At 38.0% G+C, this 21,257-nt stretch overlaps 3 protein-coding genes across 4 annotated transcripts; 1 reads left to right on the plus strand and 2 right to left on the minus strand.

Moving 5' to 3' along the window:
- The first annotated feature begins 79 nt into the window (after positions 1-79).
- Positions 80-3,180, plus strand: LOC106358081 (glucose-6-phosphate 1-dehydrogenase 3, chloroplastic). Of its 2 annotated transcripts, none has more exons than XM_013797823.3 (9): positions 80-452; positions 629-843; positions 943-1,037; positions 1,186-1,300; positions 1,554-1,759; positions 1,853-2,002; positions 2,084-2,434; positions 2,507-2,710; positions 2,796-3,180. In XM_013797823.3, the coding sequence occupies exons 1-9, from the start codon at positions 275-277 to the stop codon at positions 3,043-3,045; spliced, it is 1,764 nt and encodes a 587-aa protein (XP_013653277.2). In that variant the 5' UTR covers positions 80-274; the 3' UTR covers positions 3,046-3,180. The 2 variants fall into 2 exon arrangements, with proteins under 2 accessions (XP_013653277.2, XP_013653276.2); XM_013797822.3 differs by having other exon boundaries at positions 114-452; positions 572-843.
- LOC106358082 (ATPase WRNIP1-like) lies at positions 3,133-4,960 on the minus strand. The gene has a single exon (XM_022688752.2). The coding sequence runs from the start codon at positions 4,850-4,852 to the stop codon at positions 3,293-3,295; it is 1,560 nt and encodes a 519-aa protein (XP_022544473.2). The 5' UTR covers positions 4,853-4,960; the 3' UTR covers positions 3,133-3,292.
- A 2,592-nt stretch (positions 4,961-7,552) lies between these two features.
- On the minus strand, positions 7,553-12,480 carry LOC106356351 (alpha-glucosidase 2). Its single transcript, XM_048736681.1, is given in 21 exon segments — positions 7,553-7,823; positions 7,908-7,971; positions 8,051-8,160; positions 8,239-8,330; positions 8,421-8,570; positions 8,669-8,725; positions 8,805-8,858; positions 8,940-9,089; positions 9,195-9,262; positions 9,381-9,506; positions 9,605-9,678; positions 9,777-10,105; positions 10,311-10,418; positions 10,618-10,700; positions 10,848-10,944; positions 11,022-11,090; positions 11,195-11,281; positions 11,367-11,535; positions 11,608-11,868; positions 12,060-12,133; positions 12,222-12,480. Coding segments are annotated over 21 exon segments (2,577 nt in total). The 5' UTR covers positions 12,432-12,480; the 3' UTR covers positions 7,553-7,678.
- Between the last annotated feature and the right edge of the window lie 8,777 nt (positions 12,481-21,257).

Raw genomic sequence — 21,257 nt, forward strand, 5'->3', positions numbered from 1 at the left:
TCAAATAGTTGCAAACCATTAGACATTAATAAAAGAGAAAGCTTAAGTCCACTTGTGATTTCGTTGAATTGAATAATCAAAAATACATTTGGCAGAATAGCCTTTCGCTTAACACAAAACAATCACCGATTTGCCCAAAGACGCAACCTTTGGGAGACATCAAAAGGCTCAACCCTTTCGGAACAACTGTCCTTAAAACTCTTCGTCCCTCGTATCTCTCGTAAACGCATCAATCGCGAGATTTACAATTTTCGTTTGTTAACTCAATTCGAACATGTCATCGTTTTCAACGTCTCTCTCCTCCTCGTCCCCTTTCTTATCAAATCATTCTTCGCTCATCAACAGCGACCCATCACGACGCTCACTCTCATTCCCTCAGGGGATAAACCTAGATGACCTCTGTGTTAGATCTAAGAGGAAGCTCGTCCAGAGCGCTGTTGCAGTGGGAGATGGTAAGTTTGATTTGATTTGATTCTCTGCGTGCCCTTTACTTTTCCTCTTTTGGGTTTGCTTCTTTGTGCATTTGATTTACGGGTATAGCATAAAGCTTGAAACTTTTGACTCTATATAGGCTTTGGTTTCTGTACTATTCTCCGACTCTTCTTGATGCGATTACCATTGGTTTTAGGCTCAGTTATCACCAAGTCAAGCTCAGCTGAGATAAAGACCGGACCTTTATCGATTCCGTCACAAGAAGCAGCAGACAAGCTTGTGATAGAGTCTAACGGCGGCGAACAGCAGTCAACGGTTAGTATAACGGTGGTGGGAGCTTCTGGTGATCTTGCCAAGAAGAAGATATTCCCAGCTCTCTTCGCACTCTACTATGAAGGCTGTCTTCCTGAGGTATTAAAAAAAACTTCCTTTCTTTCTGATATGATTCTTTATATTGATTGAATGTGGTAAGTGCAGACCATTTGATTTTCTTTTTTTGGTTCGTTGCAGCATTTTACGATATACGGGTATGCAAGGAGTAAGATGACAGATGCTGAACTTAGAGACATGGTCAGCAAAACACTGACTTGTAGAATTGATAAGAGGTGTGAATGATTCTTCTACTTTTGGAGATTTCCTTATGATAAAAACTACCAGGACATTGGTCTTTATGATTCTTTTTTTTTCTTCACTTTGGTGCTTTGCCAGAGATGGTTTGTTTAAGCTGCATCCTTTCATCTGATATTTTTTCAGGGAAAACTGCGGTGAGAAGATGGAAGAGTTTCTCAAGCGATGTTTTTACCATACGGGTCAGTATGATTCTCAGGAACATTTTGTTACTCTGGACAAGAAGCTCAAGGAACATGAGGTACTTGATGTTTATCCTCTTCTAATTTACTTCTTCGTGATTCCCCTTGCAACCACATTGCATCATTGTTTTCTGAAGGCTAGGCAGGTTATAGGCATTACTTAGGTAGGTAGGTAGGTGATATGATGTAGATTATGGGACCTAGACACTGATGTGTGTTATTGTTTCGTGTAAGATTAGTAAAAACTAGAAAAGCTTTATGTTCTTATTTATTTATCTTAGATGTACTTATCCGTCACATCATTATTCACAGGGTGGAAGACTCTCGAACCGCCTTTTCTATCTTTCAATCCCTCCAAATATCTTTGTGGACGCTGTGAAATGTGCAAGCTCTTCTGCTTCATCTATCAGTGGATGGACTAGGGTCATTGTTGAGAAGCCTTTTGGCCGAGATTCCAAAACCTCCGCTGCTTTAACAAAGTCCCTTAAGCAGTACCTTGAGGAAGACCAAATATTTAGGTGGAGATATTGTACTCAAGTTATTGTGAATCTGTCAATCAGTAACGATGGTTTTGGATTAGCTAGCTAATATGGAAAGTTGATATTTTACAGGATCGACCATTACTTAGGAAAGGAGCTAGTTGAGAACTTGTCGGTTCTTCGATTCTCAAACCTTATATTTGAACCTCTATGGTCAAGGCAGTACATACAGAACGTGCAGTTCATATTCTCTGAAGATTTCGGCACTGAAGGGCGTGGAGGGTAACTGTTCTTGTCCTTTGTCTGACTTCTAATGTCTCCTTACGTGTTGAAGCCTTATGTTTTGACACTCTTTATCTTCAGGTACTTCGATCATTACGGAATAATAAGAGATATAATGCAGAATCATCTCCTTCAGATACTAGCTCTTTTCGCCATGGAAACACCTGTTAGCTTAGATGCAGAGGATATCAGAAATGAAAAGGTAAAGGTTCTACGTTCAATGAGGCCAATACAACTTGAAGATGTGGTGATAGGACAGTATAAGAGCACCACCAAAGGAGGAGTCACTTATCCAGGCTATACTGATGACAAAACTGTCCCAAAAGATAGCCTGACACCCACATTTGCAGCTGCTGCACTCTTCATCGACAATGCTAGATGGGACGGTGTTCCTTTTCTAATGAAAGCTGGGAAAGCATTACACACCCGGAGGTAACCAAAACTTTTTGGAAGTTTTTTTATTTTCTTCAACACGTTAATATACTAACACACTTATTGTTACAGTGCGGAGATAAGAGTGCAGTTCAGGCATGTGCCTGGAAATTTATATAACCGGAACTCTGGTGGTACTAATCTTGACCGGACCACAAATGAGCTTGTCATCCGTGTCCAACCAGATGAAGGCATCTATTTGAAAATCAACAACAAGGTCCCTGGTTTGGGAATGAGACTAGATCAGAGTAACTTGAACCTTCTCTATTCAGCAAGGTGAGTTTAGAGGACACAGAAAGGAACCCGCAGCTCTATTTGCCTACTTTACATGGTTTCATTTACCCTTTTTGCTTTGTTGAAGGTATTCAAAGGAGATCCCAGATGCATATGAGAGGTTGTTGCTGGATGCAATCGAAGGTGAACGAAGGTTGTTCATAAGAAGCGATGAACTTGACGCTGCTTGGGCGCTTTTCACTCCACTGCTCAAAGAGATTGAAGAAAAGAAGACGATACCAGAGTTCTATCCTTACGGCAGTCGTGGTCCAGTTGGTGCTCATTATTTAGCTGCAAAACACAATGTCCAATGGGGAGACCTTAGTCTCGACCAGTGAAAGTGTGAAAGAGTTCATTAATCAACCCTTTTCTTTGTTCCATAGATCCACGTCTGAGGATTCTCATTGATTTGTTGTTGGAAACAATAAAACAAAATTTCTTGAATAATAAGCAAGGGTTTTCTCTTTCTACCCTTTTTGTGAGTTTACTAGCGTTAGGAACAGCAAACGAAATCAATAGACCAGAAAATATATCGTAGCCTCTACTAAGGCTTGAGCAACAACAAGAAAGAAATAATAGCAGTAGTTAGAGCCTATGTTCTTCTTGCTCTTGGCCGTCACCTGAAGTACCTTCAGGCCAATCCAGGAACTTATAATGCAGAAGAGACGAAGGTAGATACGTCTGAGCTGCTGCAGAAGTAGGGTCATCAGGAGGATATATATACTCTTTCCCATACCCAAGTTCCTTCATTAACTTGGTCGGCGCGTTCCTCAGATGTACAGGCACCCCTTCATTCTGACCAACCGAGTCCTTCACCACCTTCCTTGCCGCTCCTATTGCTCTGTAAACAGCAATTGATTTAGGAGCCAGCGCCAAGTAAGCAGCGCACTGAGCAAGAATCACATTGCACTCCGGCATACCCAAAAAATGCGAGGCTTGATAGCAAGCAACCGCCTGAGTAAGAGCTGAAGGGTCGGCAAGCCCAACGTCCTCGCTTGCAAACCTTATAAGCCTCCTCGCAATGTAAAGCGGCTCTTCACCACCTTCAAGCATTCTAGCTAGCCAGTAGATTGCAGCGTTAGCATCTCCTCCTCGCATAGACTTGTGCAGCGCGCTTATGAGATTGTAATGTTGATCCCCTGCCTTGTCATACGCCAAATGTTTGCTCTGAAGAGCCTCTTTAGCATCATCAAGAGACACAACAGCAGCAACACCAACACCAACACCATCTCCCCCTCGAGCAGTGGCCATGGTAGCTGAGATTTCCAAGGCGTTCAACGCAACACGTGCATCACCATCGCAGTTGTTAGCCAAGAACTCAACAAAAGAATCATCAACCTCAACGTTACTGGACAGTCCTCTAACGGAATCATCATCTACAGCTCGTTTAAGAAGAGTCTCAACATGATTAGGTTTCAAGGGATTGAGAGTGAGAACTCTACAACGAGAGAGCAAAGGAGTGATCAAATGAAAAGAAGGGTTCTCAGTAGTGGCGCCAATGAAGAGGATGCTACCATCTTCAATAACAGGCAGGAAGGAGTCTTGCTGTGACTTGTTAAAGCGATGAACTTCGTCCATAAACAACACAGTCCTCTTCTTACCTTCTAGGTTAAGCTTCTTGGCGGTTTCAACGGCGTCTCTCACGTCCTTGACGCCGCTAGTAACTGCGGAAAGGGAGACGAAGCGGTACTGAGAAGGATCCTTGCAGGAGTTGATGAGAGATTTGGCGATGGAGGTTTTGCCGGTGCCAGGTGGGCCCCAGAAGATGATGGAAGGGAGGCGGTTGGAGTCAACGGCGGAGCGGAGGAGGGAAGAGGGAGAGAGGAGGTGGTCTTGGCCTACCACGTCGTCGAGAGTGCGAGGACGCATACGCTCAGATAGAGGCTGGTGTTGGCGGTGGCGGTGGGTGGAGGGTGGTGGTGAGAGCTTGAGGCGTTTGTTGGAATCGCCGACGGGGGTTAGGGTTTTGGAATTGGGGCGGAGGAAACGGTCGAGTTTGGGTTGTGACGTGGCGGTGGTGGTTTGGAGGGGAGGGCGGTGGGAGAGGATCCAGTCGGTGGCTTTTTGGATGGAGTCTCCGCCGGTGGCGGTTAAAGCTTCGGCGGCTAAGTCGCTGGAGAAACCCATGCTTACTAGTTGATCCATCTTCTAAAACTAGTACAGTGGGAAACAGCAGAGCTTGTGTTGAGCATTAAAAGTACTTTTAGGACTTTAACTAAACAACCCCTGTTTTGTTCTGCATTAGGTAAAAAGATACTTTTATAAGATTCATTGGGTTTCTTGGAAGAAGCTGTGTATCTCTAAAGAGAATGGTGGTCTGGGATTCCGGGACATTAAGGATTTCAATCAGGCTCTCTTAGCTAAGCAGGCGTGGAGAGTACTTAACGATCCCAACAGCCTTATATCCCGTATCTATAAAGGAAGATATTTTGCAAGATCAAGTTTTCTGGAATGTGGTAAGGGCTATCGACCTTCTTATGCGTGGAGGAGTATATTGTTTGGGAGAGAGTTGCTCAGTCGAGGTCTAATCAGGTCTATTGGGAATGGTACAGCCACTTATGTATGGTCTCACAACTGGATCATGGACAACGGGCCAAGAAGACCTATCAACAAGCAAAGAGACACTGATGTGAACTTACGGGTCGCAGCTTTAATGGGGAGTGATGGGCAATGGGATGTGAATAAATTACAGCTTTTGTTTCCGGAAAATGAGGTCAACCGAATCCTTCAAATGCAGATTGGAAATGTTGCTGATAGAGATATATGGGCGTATACCTCACAAGGAGCATATACGGTGAAGAGTGGTTATGTTTTAGCCTCGAAGATGAAAGAGGCTGAAGCTGTTCATGTATTGGAATCAACACCTGGTATTCTGGAACTTAAGAGACACATTTGGATAGTCCCAACGATTCCTAAGATAAGGAATTTCCTATGGCGCGCTGTTTCTGGTGCCCTTGCAGTAACAAAGAGGCTGAACACTCGAGGTCTAGATCTTGACACAAGGTGCAAAGTCTGTAAGTCGGCGGTAGAGACCATTGAGCATGTGCTTTTTAAATGTACGATGGCACATGATGCGTGGTCTATTGTAGGCCTCCAGCCCCTCCCTTCTCAAATGCAACTCTCACTGGTGGAATTACTGAATATGTATCTGCAGAAGATGTCAGATGAGACAGTGCCGGTATTGCAGAGGCAAGCCATCCCATGGATTCTATGGACGATCTGGAAAAACAGGAACATGCTCTTATATGCTGACACACAGGAATCTCTAATCATTCAAATTCAAAAAGCGGTTGAAGAGGCAAGCCTCTAGAAGGAGCTGAATATACTGCAACCAACTCCTACGTCCGTAAATGGTTTGAATGAAGAAACGAAGAAATGGGATCCACCTCTTCCAGGCTATGTCAAATGCAACATACACGCAAACTGGAGAAACGCAAAGCTACATAGTGGAGTATCTTTCATTGTTCGTGATCAGAGTGGCAATGTCCTCCATCATGCTAGAGATGCTAACACTTTCTCTCCGAACAGAGCAACGGCTGAGCTTCGTGTCTGGTATGGACCTTACAAAGTTTAAAGGATTTGGGTTATCAGGATGTTGTGATTGGTTCAGATTTTCGAGAGCTCATTGAAGCAATAAAGAAGCCATTAGAATGGCCTCTGTTCAGAATGCTTCTTCAGAAGATTGACACTTTCTGTGGTCTGTTCCGTTCGGTAGCTTTTGAGTTGGAGTCGGTTTCTTCGAATCAGACAGCAAGAGAGATTGCAAAGAGTGTTCTTCGAGATGGCCGTTTTCAATCTTATTTGGCCTTAGGAGGACCTGCGTGGCTTCACCAAAGGATTTTAAGGGATGCACTGTTGATTAGCTCATAGATCTTTTTCAAGGTTGAGCTTGTTGCTTTGTTTCTTTTTTATTTGGTTTTTGTGGCTTTGTTACCCCCCTTGACACTACCTTTCTAATGAAGAAGTTAAAAAAAAAAAAAAAAAACTATAACTCTGTTTTGTTTTGCAATTCTGGATAAAAAAAAAATTAATCTATTTTAGAATGTAACACATTGCTTTTGCTAATATCATGCTGCATACGAACCTCAAAGATCAGATCATTTAACTTAGGCCATATCAAACACATTTCAAGATGTCTTGTAGCTGAAACTACTATAGGTCAACATTTTGATTTGCGATTTCTACATCTAACCAAACATTGTTCACCTGTTTCAACTTCTCAGACCTGGTCGGACCACCACGACCCAGCGTGTGATCTTGTGAAGGAGAATAAGTCCTTTAATGGTGTTGACCAAGTCTTTCGTGATGTAATTTTGGAACCAAGAAGAACTGGATCAAGCTGCCTCCCTTTCTTCTTCCCACCGCCTTTGTTTCCCTCGCTTGGATCAGAAGATGACTCTGCTGCTGCCACTTTCTTCATGTTGCTACTACTCTTCTTCAACATCTCACTAAACGTGCCTCTGACCCCTCTGTTTCCCACTGCTGCTCCTGTTTCCCGTCTCCCAACATATATGATCCGCGAGCTAAAAGATACCACCTTCAATTTCACTATAAGAAATCGATGTCTTGTTAGCTGCACCAGACATATGTTCGAGCCATCCCTCATGTGATGATGAAGAATGGGACGAGAGAGGCCTTTTCAACACATTTATAGAACTATGAACTGTTTGGGACTTTGTAAACAGGTACCGCAACAGGAGACAGAAGCCATAGGAAGGCTTGGGAACGTATTGGAGCGAGACATGAGAGATATAGAAATCATGGTGTCCGAAGATACAGAAATGACTCAATAAGGCTTAGCTTTAGACTTTAACATGTACGTACGTAATAGTATCTGAGCTATAATTAATAAAATCATGTGAATTATTTTGATTAAAGTCTTTGGAAGAGATATCCTTATTTTGTTTCACAAACATGCGTGGTAAGATATGAAGCTCAAAGTTACAAAGGTTGGAAATCAAATTCGGTTTCCTAAAATAGAGGGTACTCTTCGGACATGATTAAGAGGATAAGAGCAGACCAGCCGGTGAAGACACGTCCACCTTCTCCAGTTCCTTTTGTTTGGTCGTAGTGTTCCCAGATATATCCAGTCTCATCATAGTTTCTAACCACGTTCCTGCATCAACCACACAATATAGGTAAGGCCACATATATACTCTACTCAGACATCTTCAGCTCCAATTCTACCAAACATGCATACCTTATCAGGTTGCTCCTTAGTTCCTCGTAAATGGTTCTTGCCTTGTCCATGTACGGTCCATCCACTGCAGAAGTATTAATTGATGGGTTATATAGAAGTTTTACATCTTTTTTGTTTGTGTAGTGAGGGGATGAGAAATGTACCTATAGAGTAATGGTGCAGGGAAGAAAGAATCATCTAGTTCATGTTCATCCATATTGCACCTCTCCAATATGGAGCTTCGTGCTCAGTGTTATACTTCATGTACAAAGAACTGCATGATGACAAATGAGTGAGTTCTCATGGACTCTCACAGAAGAATGAAATTTCTCAGGTATATGTAGAGACTCACCTACTTTTGCCAAGTGAAAGTAATCCATAGTCACTCCATACGATGCCCCTGTTTGAAATGAGATCGAGTTGTTTCTCGAGGATTGAAGAAGCCTTTCATAAAACAAGCAAAACACATGTGAAGGTTTAGTTTTAGTTCTCCACAAAAGTATTTAGATACTAATGCTAAATATATTTACTCACAGGAGGGATGATTCTAAACATGAAGGGAAAGAAGCTGACGTAACCGATGTGAGGAACCAATCTTAGCTCTGGCTTCCCAAACGTCTCCCTTACAAGCTCTCGTGATACACGACCATCCTCTCCAGTTACCTCTTTCCAGACTAACAGAACCTGGTGAATCAAATAAATAAAAAGATCCAGAAAGTTTTCTATCAAGAAGGTTGATATTAAGGCTTATCTGTGAGATTAATTCATTAAAAGTTCCTTACATCTTCTGTATGATTACCAAAGTCGAGATAAGCCCCAAGATCATGGTCATAGTGCATCTGTAAAAGGAATTAGACCGTGAAGAAGAGATCATGCGAATGAACTATAGCCTTGTAGGCATTTTATAAGAATATAAACCTGATTCAGGAGATTAAAATCTGAGAGCAGCTTGACAGTTGAGCTGTAATCCACCTGCATGATTCATTTCCAAACACATGCAATGAACACATTAGAGAGAATGTGTAATTAACTTTCTTTTAATGTTTTTCTAACCGTTACAGGTCTGCCTTTTTCCCCAAGAAACTCTATGATGGAGTTCATGCAATCTGCTGCAAGATACATCCAGCACCTGAGGTCTACATGCCTCTCATCTTCAGTTGGGTGTGAAGCCCGCGGATAATCATCAAAACCCGAGGAAAGAGACTGCAATAATTTGTGAAAGCTAAAGGTATCTACTAAAGTCTGGCGAGGGCTAAGAATAATAATTAATTTGGTTTAACATTTCTACTGATAATCAAGAAATTGAACCTGAGGGTTTAGTTCCCGATTTGTTAAACTGTCTCTGCCATGCCAATAGTAACTTCCCATCTCCTTCCCTGGTATTTAGTCAAGTCATAAGTAACACATCATATACCAAATAGTTAAACGTAGGATAAAGTCACACAATAGTACATGTAAGTAGAACGGTACTAGTATACTCATGTTATTAATTACCTTTCTGGGAGGTATTGAACCATTGAAACCATGCATCTAGCCGTACAAAAGCTAGGTCAAGGAATGACAATATTTCATCTCTTTCTTCCTTGTTAAATTTCTCTGCCCTTATCCCATTTATCAGGTCTGGAAAAATATAAAACACAAAGCAATATCAACATTATCTTTACTTGATTTTGAAAACCTTGTTCTCATTTCCTCAATCATGACGTTAAGTTTCTTACCGCGTATCACCAAAAGTAGTGTAGGTGGATTGCCATTACTTGGGATCTGGACAACGTACTGCTTTGGAATCTTACTGCAGCAAGCAAAAACACTTTACTGATATACAACAACAACAAAAATATATAATGATAATGAATCTACTGAAGTTAATAGGAGTATGTATATAACAACCTCAGAGCTTCATCTCCCAAGATTTGCTCACGCGGTATCCATCCATCTATGTTCATCAAGTCTAACCAGTTTCCAAGGATCTCCAAGGTTATACGGAAATCCCAGCGCCTGAAACCATATCCCACATAAGAACAATCCTTAAAGGAACATATCAAGTTCAGCCTATTGAATGATCGATACATAAGTAACATAACAACTAACCAGACCAACAGTTGATGGAAACCTTCGTCCCACAAAAATCCTCTAGGAAATACTGGCCGGCTTGGAACTGCTGTGTACAATTCAGCTGGCCAATATAGCAAGAACTCATCCTCACTTTTAGCCTGCAGCTGAAAAATATTAGACTCTATGAATCTGTTTGTTTTTAATAGGCATGTGCGTTTGGATATTGGGTTCAGGTTCAGGTCGGTTCTCATTGAGTCCGGGTCCTTTGAGTCTTAGAGATTTGGATCCATCTAGGTAATTGTAAATTTCAGTTTGGTTTTTCATTCGGTAATTTTAAGCGTCAAAAAGCAAGAAAAAATGAAAAATCACCTGAGTACTTGTAGGAGCCTGAATTTTTGATTGACCATAGAAGTAACCAATGCCACCAAGCATGTTCCCAATTGCAGCTTTACCAACCATCAAAGTTTCAGAATCAAGCTGTAATTCAGTGAGATGAAGAATGAATTTTCACAAGCAAGACTTAATAGTAAGCTGTCTCCGGTCAAGTATACATCGATCTTAATAAGATCTTAACTATAAAGAGATCATCCATTAAACTAGACCATTTGATGTGCTAAAGATCACCTATTACATTGGTATCTGAAGTTTCAAATTAATAAAAAGAATAGAGTCACACCTTTTCAGAAAGGTGGAAGCATTCCTTGAACTTTGCATCAAATGCTATATGTTTCTCTTCAAGTAGACCAGAGAGTGGTGAACCTACAAAGGTTGCAAAATGTGAACATAGCTCAAAGTAGACATGATAAACTCGTTACAAGCTAAGTGATTATGCGGAAGTTTTATTGTTCAGCAAATGTAAACTGATCTACATCCATGCTTGGAAATAACCAGAAGGATTATAAAAACCTGTAAGACTCATTATACGCTGTTCCACGTCAGAACTTTCTCCTCTTATCCCAGAGACAAAGGCAATATCAATAGTAGACTGAGTCGTTGTTGAAATCTGCATGACGAAATCAGATGGTGATTAGAGATGAAGAATAACACTGAAAACATATCATTGAATCAAATATTGATTACCTGAAAAACATAAATGCTGGAAGAATCCTCTGATGTGTCAGAGAGCTGAAGTCTTCCAGATTTGTTTTCCTAAAAATATACAAGCCAGGAGGGCTACATATAAGCACTGTGATCTTCATAAAGAAAAAATAAAAAAAAAGATACACTAACTTGACCCAAAGTTGAGATATAACCTGTACAGCGAGATTTTTCTGAACAGCATGAGACAGATTGACAATGTCAGGCGTCTTGAAACCGCAATAATGTGTTTCAACATGAGCCTGCAAACGAAAGAGCAGCGGTTATATTGATAGAACAACTGAAAATCCTATGATCTCTAAAAATCACTGCAAATCAAAAAGTTACCTCTGATTTTAAGTGCATCTGCCATTTCCGTACGTCTGCACGTGAACCAGAAGCCAGGAGAGAGCTCTCTTTAAGATCCAATACATTTTTTCCTAAGTTTAGAACATTGCCACCTTCATCAGCTAGATAGAAGAAGAGATGTACGGTTCTCTTTACTTCATCATTCAACCTATGAAGAAAGCAGAGAGACAGTTAACTGAAAATAAGAGTACTATTAGTTGCTTATCAAGTAGTTACTTACCCTTTGTTTATAAGATTGATTCGAACAGACCAATCCCCTCCATAACCAAGGCTTCCCTCTTTAGACTTGACAAAACTTGTCTCCAATATCATATCTTGATCAAGAAGCTCTTGCCTCCCAAAGTCTATACCATTGTGTTCTCTCCAGCCAAATGACGTAAGATTTTGAGAGTTTTCACAGAAATGCCTCATCACATGCTTCCCATCATCATCTTTTTCATCACCGAGCCACATCAAGCCAGCAACAAGAGACTGAGGAGTTCTGCATTATTTAATGCCATCTACAACCTTAGAAGCTTGTACAATAAAGGAACACAGTTTCACATGATATGGGGAATGATTAGCTTCCCTTTGCCTTATAGATCGTAAGATTCTAATGTTGTTTTCCTATTCCAAATTTTTCACATACAAGATCATCTCGGACTAAGAAGATAGACAAAACAAAAAGATCACCTGGCACGAACTCCAAAATAGACCTGTGGACGATAAGTTCCCCAATACAAGCTTTCTTTATGCTCACCTTGAAACTTGGAAACAAGAAGCTCCCAGTTTCAGCTACTAGAAAACAAGAAGAGAAGTAGTAAAGCAAATGAGAAATGGAGAGTATAATAATACCATAGGTAAGTGGGAGAGTTTAGGAGCAGGAAAAGGAGTGATAACACGAGGAATATGATGAAACTCATCAGGTGCAATCTTATGGCTTGCTCCAGTCATCATCATCTGAGGATCGGAGTATATGAAAGCGATGAACAGTGTGCAGAGTAGTTTTCTGGTTTGTGAATGATCTGAGAAAGAGAAGTCTAGCAGGTGGACTTTTAACACCATGGCTCTGGTCTTTGTTTTTTTCAGTTTGCCATTTTTTTACTAGTTTTTGTTTGGGTTGTCACATACATTTTAGTCATTAGTCTTTTTCTATTACCTATTTTTATTTTGAAGGTACTGTCGTGATGGAATAGTGATGTTGACCAAATAAACAAAGAGACTAGGGTTGTCTATTGCTACTACAAATATCTACTGATACGGTATCTGATTCGAGACTAGTAGAAATTTCAGGTCCTACGTGGATTGAATTTATACAAAGACATTTTGTGTTTTTTGGTATCATCATATCAGTGTTATTTGCTAAACAAAATAAAATCAATAAAGCGGAAGAGGAAGCAGATATATATATTAGTGATTTACACTCAGAGACAGTTTCTGAGTTTTAATTACACTGCAGGTCACATAGCACTACTTGGGTAGTTTATTGGAATGAAAGACCATCATGACCCTAAAAAAGCAAACTAGAAACTAATTCTCTCGTTGCTTTTTATTTATAGTTTGTTTTTTGAATTTTGAATAAATTGAATGGTGGACCCAAAACCAAATTTAACTGATTTTAATAATTAGACACTTGCCTTTTACTTTTTGACATAATATTTTTAATCAAGATTTACGATTCCCAGAATGAAAGAGAAGAAAGAAACTTGAGAAATTTACTATCGACAGAAGTTTGTTTTGACGATAGAGATGGTGCCGAAGAAGATGACGACTAGACGGAAACACACAGGAAAGAGAGAGCTGATGGTAAATTCTATCTTTTCGATTTTGTTTTGTTTTAGTCGGTATTTACTTGAATCATGTTTCTTACAATCCGTTTGGTACCGAAAATCAGAGCCTTCGGTTGTGGAAGAACTAGACGAGCGATTGAAACAGAGAGGCGTTTTGCAACTAAGTAAGTTGACATCTTTGATTTTGAAACGAAAGTTATAATCTTTAGTGTGTATTATACTGTTGTGGTGTTTGCGGATCTGACTGTGTCTTACGAGGGAAATTTGTTATTCATGTTTGCTTTTGTTTGTGTAAGAATCTGAGAGTTAAGAAGCATTCTGCCTTTTGCAGGTTAAACATGTGCTTACAAATCTATGCTACATGGGAATTCAGAGTTAGAGATGTTGTTTGAATTTGTATACAATAAATACAAGATTTGTTGGTTATAAAGAAAGAAACTTGGTTGTGGATGGTTGTTTTCTTGTTAGGTAGTGTGTTGTACACTTGTGATGTTTTGGGTATGTTGTACGGTGATTTTATTCGTAAGTAAATAAACTGTGAAACACTATAGTTGTAAAGTAAACAAACTCCATAGTCGCATTTTTGTTTTTATGTACATCATGTTCGTGTACACGAGTACATTTAGTGACCGCATGGATGTGTACGTAATGGCAGTGTACACGGGTACATGTGAAAGAAAGACATTTGTCTTTGTAGGTATAAAGATGAGGAAGTGTGGTTAACGTGAATGAATGGGGTTCTCATTTTCGTGAATGTTAGAACACTCCGTTTTATGTTGTTTTCAGTGAAGGGAGGGAATGTGACACATCAAATGCTACTATAAGAATCTTAGGTTACTTCCGGCCTTCTAAAGCTAAGGTGATTTGTGTGGTAATGCAAGTTATCTACCAATCGATTTGTCTCATCTCATCTAAATCACTCTTGGTGTCAGTCTAAAAGACAAAGGTTCTTTTCGATATTGATATAGGCGTACACATGTACAACATTGTATATTGTTTCACTGAACTATATACAGGCGTACCCATATACAACACATTGTTTGTGTACACATGTACAACATTATATATTATTTGTGTACATATATACTTGAACTATATTTCAATGATAATTTCAATCCCATAAAGCCCAAGCATTTCAAACTGAACAGCTTTGGTACGTTTTAGTGTCAAACGACATCCACTTTCACAAATATACTAATCTAAAAATGGAACACTAGACTAAAATGAAGAAAGTGAAGAATGGACACTAATAGGTTTGGTGTACATAAAAGTTAATGTACTGTAAGAAACACTAATATGTTTAGTGTACATAAAAGTTTTAGATTGATATTGAGAATGGTGTACAAAAAAAGATGAATAATGTTTTGGCGTTGCAATAGCTGATAACATTTATTAACATTTACGTGTACATAATGTACAAGATGATTGACTGTCACGTGTACACTGGTGTACTGATTAACTTTTATGTACATCAGTGCTGGTTAACTCTTATGGACATCACGAATGAACACTGATAGGTTTGGTGTATATAAAAGTTAAAGATTGACACTAAGAACCGGTGTACAAACAAATATGACTCAATAATGTTTTGACGTTGCGATAGTTGATAACATTTATATGTGTATAATGTACACGATGATTGACTGGCCGGCCATGTGTACACAATCTTGGTTCGACATGTACATATGTTTAAAAAAAACAACGTGTACACCTATTGCAAATTTTTACACTTACAACACCGTGAAGCTTATGACCTTTCAGTTCTGTCCAACTCAGCAAAGGAGGACTGTGTGTAAAATTGTGAAGTATAAGATGCGGCGATGGGGATGATTTTTTTTGGAGGTGTCCCATGTGAAGGTGCTATTGTGGATGAACCTTAACTTTGGCGGTGTCCCATGTGAAAGCGCCATGGTGGATGAATTTCTTGATTCTTACAGTCTGGTTTACGGTGGTGGATGAGTCTTCTACATTGCTTTTGCCGTCGACTGTGTTTCCGCCATCGTCTTCGTCATAGTCACCAACAACTCCTCCGTTGTTGTTGCTGTCGTATATACCACCACTAAATCACTTCGGAGATACACCTTGACATATTTCAAAAGATAGATTAAGTAATAGAGATAATGATTAAACACAAGTTTTCTTGAAAAAAGTATATAAAGAAGCATATTTCAATTTAGAAAAACAGAGAATACGGGAGGAGAAAAAATGGAGAATTTGGGAGGAATATGACGAAGAGTAAAGATAAGAGGACCCACTTGGTCTCTGAAGAATCTTGACCATTAGATTAACAAATAAATGAATGACTATAGTTAAATCCCGCCTAAAAATGAAATAGATGTTACATTTAGTTATCATATAACACTTAGTTACAAAGTTATTTAGTTAACTTTTAACCAGAAATTGAGTTTCACTAGACAAAACTACCTTAGTAGTGATAACTGCCTCATTGTGTTAATAAAACTCATAAACTGCCTCTAGGTGTAATTCTTTCATATATATATATATATGGTGCAAGTTGAATATGAAACTTGTTGTTGACTCTGTTTTGAACTCCCACGTTATCAGAGACAGAGCTTTGAGGGAATGCTAAAATTCAAACTTGGGTTGGGTGCCTACGTTGTGGTGGTGGATCATCAGATCATGGGTGCTGCGTGCAGCGTGACCGTAATAGAGATATTCATGCGAAGACAAAATAATATAGTAATAATATTAGTAATATAGGGGTCCGCAGTCACATTACAGTCATTTTTATTTTCTAAAAAAAGGACGATGGATTGGAAATGACGTTGTTCACTTTTTATTGATGAGACTCGTGTCTTTTGTATTCAATACCACTCTCCTCCTCTTTCACAGAAACGATACAAAACCTAAAATCCCCTATTCGATTTCATCATCTCTTTATCTTATGAACAAGCCTTTGTGGCTGCTCCCGATTCCTACATCTTTCCGGTAACGTTCTATATCTGCAAACTCAATTAATTTTTTTTTCCTCATGTCGGTTTTGTTTTGGTGTTTGTTGTCGTTGTTGTTCGGAGATTTATTTCACACGTGTGTTATTATTATTATTTTCCTCTTCAGTTTTCGTTTTTTGTCTTGTAAGTCTCGTGTGTTTGGTTGTAGTTTGAAATTTGTGATCGTAGAATTAACTGGTTTTGAACCAAAAAAAAAAGAAATTAACTGGTTATGCGGGAGTAAGGAGTAGAGGGAGAGAGAGGGAGAGAGAGAGAGAACGAGAGAAGAAGAGATGAGAGAGAGGAGAGAGAGAGAGAGAGAGAGCGAGAGAGGAGAGAGAGAGAGAGAGAGAGAGAGAGAGAGAGAGAGAGAGAGAGAGAGAGAGAGAGAGAGAGAGAGAGAGAGAGAGAGAGAGAGAGAGAGAGAGAGAGAGAGATCGAGAGAGCCTCTCTCTCTCTCTGAGATAGAGAGCGATCTCTAGAGAGATCTATCTCTCTCTCTCTTCTCTCTCTCTCTCTCTCTCTCTCTTCTCTCTCTCTCTCTCTCTCTCTCTCTCTCTCTCTCTCTCTCTCTCTCTCTCTCTCTCTCTCTATTTTTGTTTCTGTTTTCTCCTGTTTTTTTTCCTGGGTCATAACTCTTTCTTATAGCAAAGGTAATTTATGAGTCAAGTGCTCAGGTACTCTTAATGAGGTAAAAAGTGATCTACCATACTCTCATGTGATCTGCCATACTCTTATCTGTTTTCATACTCTTAGAGAATGTGGTTAATATCTAAAATACCCCTGACCGATTTAATGAATAAATTAATCGAGTATCCACTCTCTCTCTCCTCTCCTCCTCCTCCTCCCTCCCTCTCCCCCCCTCCCGACAAACTCACAAGATTCACTCGAAGCCCACTCGATACTTTCCTCGTACTCATCTTCTCGTGAATTCGTTTGGAATACGATCTCTTCGCTTGGATACTGGATCATCGAGCTATTAATTCCGTTATACAGGGTATGTATCTCAAATCGTCGTTAAGACCGATGTATAGAATCCACCATAGACGAACTCATTATTCACGGGATTCCGATTAGATAGAAGATTTCGTATTTGTATGAACTAATCGACGATCGGAAAGTTTGAATGGTCTGTTTGTTAGGGAATTCGATAATCAACAACTGTATAATTGAATGTCGGGAATCAAAGCTGATAACAATTTGGTTTTGAATTGAAGACTCGACTCCAAATTTATAGTTTTAATTGAAAAATTCTTATTCATTTGGGTTTCATGAACTAATCGAGGATCGGAAAGGAATGATTGAATGTCGGGAATTATGACGATTCAATCGAAGATTAGACGTTCTGGCTTATCACTAATTGGTTGGTTACTGACACAACTCTGTGACATGGTATAACGAAGTATAACGAAGTATAACTTTAATGGTTTAACTGTGTAACCAAGTATAACGTGAATGGTATAACTGAATAAACAAGTATAACTTTAAGTGGTTAAATGTTTTTATTGCAGACAATGTGTCCATTTTCGACGAACATACACTTTGATTATGATGGACATTATTCTAAGGATGGAGATGATTATGAATGGATTCTAACCGATGCTCGTTTGTATGCTATATCCTTTAAGACATCATCGTTCACTACAAGAAAATAATGTTATTGCAACTATAATTTTTGTCACAATATATAGATTTTTCGTCACAATTTTTTTATTGTGACTAATGTGTGACAAATTCAAAAAAGTCACAATAAAATGGTCACAAATCATGTTTTGTATCAAAATCGTCACACTTATAGTGACGATCTACTACGGTAGCAGATTTGTTACCAATTGTGACGAAATATAAAAGTCACAAAAATGACACATTTTGTTACGGTTAAAATGTAACATATACGTCATGAACAGTGACAAAAAATTAGTGACAGATTCGTTAGAAGTTGTTACCAAATTTATGTCATCTATTAGTCACAAACCCCCGGCCGAAAAAAAGTCACAAATCCGTCACGAATGGTGACCAAAAGGTAGTAATAATATTGTCACAAACTTTTAATTTGTGACGTTTTGTTGATACTACTATAGTTCATGATTATTAATAATCTGAAAACTGTTGCAAATTAGTCATATATCGTGACTACGTAATTATTATTCAAATATCTATAATACATACAATGAAACACATAATAAAGCGTTAAATTACCACCAAGAACTAGCATCCAAATCAAAGAACGAAGTAGGTTTGCAAAGATAACAACAAGAAAAAAGCCTTAACAAAATACATAATAAAAGATACTAAGAACATGTGGTGAACGTACTCCATGGAAACTGGATAGTGTTGGTGGTGGATCCAGACCTAGACATTCAGACTTGTGATTGACTGAACAAGCTTTTCCATATTTTCAAGTCTTTTTTTTTTCAAAACTGTAGATTCTCTTTACAGCTCTGTTTAAGCCTGCTTCCACCTCTTGCAATCTTTTTGTTATTATTTCCACGTCTTCAGAAGCATGTGATTCATTCGATGGAGCTTCAATAGATGGTAAAACCTTACTGTGTAGTGCTCCAAGTCCAAAGACATGTCCTTGTTTAGATGTTCCAGCATCCTAATAAACATAACAAACGTGTGAACAAAAACTAAAGCCATGCAAAATTGTAGTAATAATTAATGAGTAGGATATTTACCACTGTACATCACAAAAAATCCAGTTGCAGTTAGTGAGTAACAAACAAACCACAATGACTTGACACTTAAGAAACACATATCACTACTACTATTTTATAATCGTACGTCAATTATATATTGTTTATCATTAAGGACAAATAAGAGAAATAATCAATTATATAACTAACTGTAAATATTTGGCATTAATATATATCACAAAACATTATTCAAACATTACAGTAGCACAAAAGTTTAGAATGTTACCTTGTTAATATTTCGTTTTTCTCACACTGATCAAGATTCTCAGGTGTCACATTCTGTAGACCAGAAGATTCAAGTTGTCCCAGGCGTTCTTGTACATGCTTTTCATAAGTGTCTGCAACCAATCGAGCTCGCTCATCAACGTAAGTTCCGTCCGGTTTTTGATGTGTTTTCTTCATCACAGCAATAAAAGAGAAGTCTTCGTTGTTTGCTTCCTACAAACAATTAAAAAATACATCAAAAATAAATAATACAAAATTATCAAGAGAAACTAAGAATGGAAATATAAACATTACCAGCACATCCTGAACTTTGGCATATGAACATAAACCAGCTCTATGTTGATGTAGATCTAAACCATTGCGATTAGACAATCGAGAAGCACGTGCAATAGCACTCTGTCTTTTTGGCTTTCGGTGATCTCCCATAAGAGTGTCCACCTATTGTTGGTGGAGCCATCTAGAAAACCAATTTATAAGGATACGATACGTTGGTACAGTTTTAGCAAAGATACGATACTTAGATACAGTTTTAGCAATTCAATTTCAAACCAACTTCTCAAAATCCAACATCACGTAGAAATTACCTTTCTAACTGAAGGCAACGGAGAAAGAAACAAATAAGAGAGAAATCTACAAAGATAATTTCGTTTTTAGATTTGTTAGGGGAAAAAGTTATCAAATGCCTCAGGTACTTGTGTGTTTTTTTTGGGATTATAATTGAGTTCGTGAAATACTTGGCAACATTTAAAGCGCTAGACTGAAAAAGTTATGGCTCCACTTAAAAATTTTAACGCGGTCGATTAAAAAAAATTAGAAACCCACTATCTGATTTTAAGTCGTGTTTTAATTTTAACAAAAATATTTACTTATTTACATTGAGTAATTTTGACAAGGGAAATACCCCTCATTGGGAAGTGATAGTCGGCATGATCTTTTGAATGCACAAAAGATAAAATAAATTTTATGCCAAACTAGATAATTTGCGACTGTTGGTTGAGTCGTAAGACTCCCTCTACTTCTCAACGGAGGGATCTTTTCTCAAGCTAATTACTTCTGGGGTCTCTGCAGAGACACATGTGCACATAAACTTATACGTGTAATCAAAGAAACTTAGATACAATGATTTGTCAAATATATAATATGGCCAAGAAAAGAACAAGAGATGATTATAAAATACAAAAGAGGATATTAAATGATTTCATGTGAATTATTATAACCTTTTTGCAATTTTTTTTATAAACCTCAAATCCTCATGACCGACTTCAAACACACACAAGATTCAGGGTTTATGGTTCAGTGTTTTGATTTAGGGTTTAAGATTTATTTTTGGGTTTAGTGTTTTAAGATTTAGAGTTTTAAGATTTATCCAAAATTTTATATTTACACAAGGGTTTAGAGTTTAATGTTCTGATGACGGTGTTAAAAATATTTTTTAATTCTTTTTTTTTGCAACTAGTATTATTTTTTATTTATTTTAAAATTATGATATAAATTAACAATATTTTGTTTCTTTTTTTATTAGATACTAAATATAAAATAACTAATTCATATTGGTTGGTGAACCTACAAATAATTCAAGAATAACTTTTTATGTTTCATCTGCTACAAGTTCTCTGTGTGTTGTCTGTAACAAAATTTAAAATTTGGTATAATACTTTAACAATTTATCAAAAACAAAAGGTTAAAATACTTTGCAGCAAATCTCAATCACCAATGATATTAAGATTCTTAGCAAAAGAAACACAGATATAATGGTTTGATTAAATTTTATAATTTGATCATATATATATAGAGAATCTAATCTCATGCTTACAAATAGAAGTAACGGTTTAGTTTTTGAAACTGAGAAAAAAACTTTTTGGAGTAAGAATCGATGACTCTCCACTATTTATATTCACGTAAATAAAATTTACATGTTTTGTTAAAAAGAAACTAATTTTAGCAAAAATAGTCAGAAAATTTGATGACGTTCACTTTATAACAAATATATGCGAATTAGTGACTGAGTTATGGTCGCATAATTACTAACAATATGTAAGACGGAACTTTTCGTCACTAGTTTGTCATCATTTATGACATTCTTTTGTTACTTTTTTATTATGTTACAATATTATGACTAAATAATTACTATTTTGTAACATAATAGTTTTGTCAAAATTTGTCAGAAATCGTCATAATATTGTGACAAATTATTTTGACAAAAAAATCGGGTCGCAATATCAACATTTA

This window comes from Brassica napus, chromosome A7 (genome assembly GCF_020379485.1).
Source record: "Brassica napus cultivar Da-Ae chromosome A7, Da-Ae, whole genome shotgun sequence".
NCBI classification, from domain to species: Eukaryota; Viridiplantae; Streptophyta; class Magnoliopsida; order Brassicales; family Brassicaceae; genus Brassica; species Brassica napus.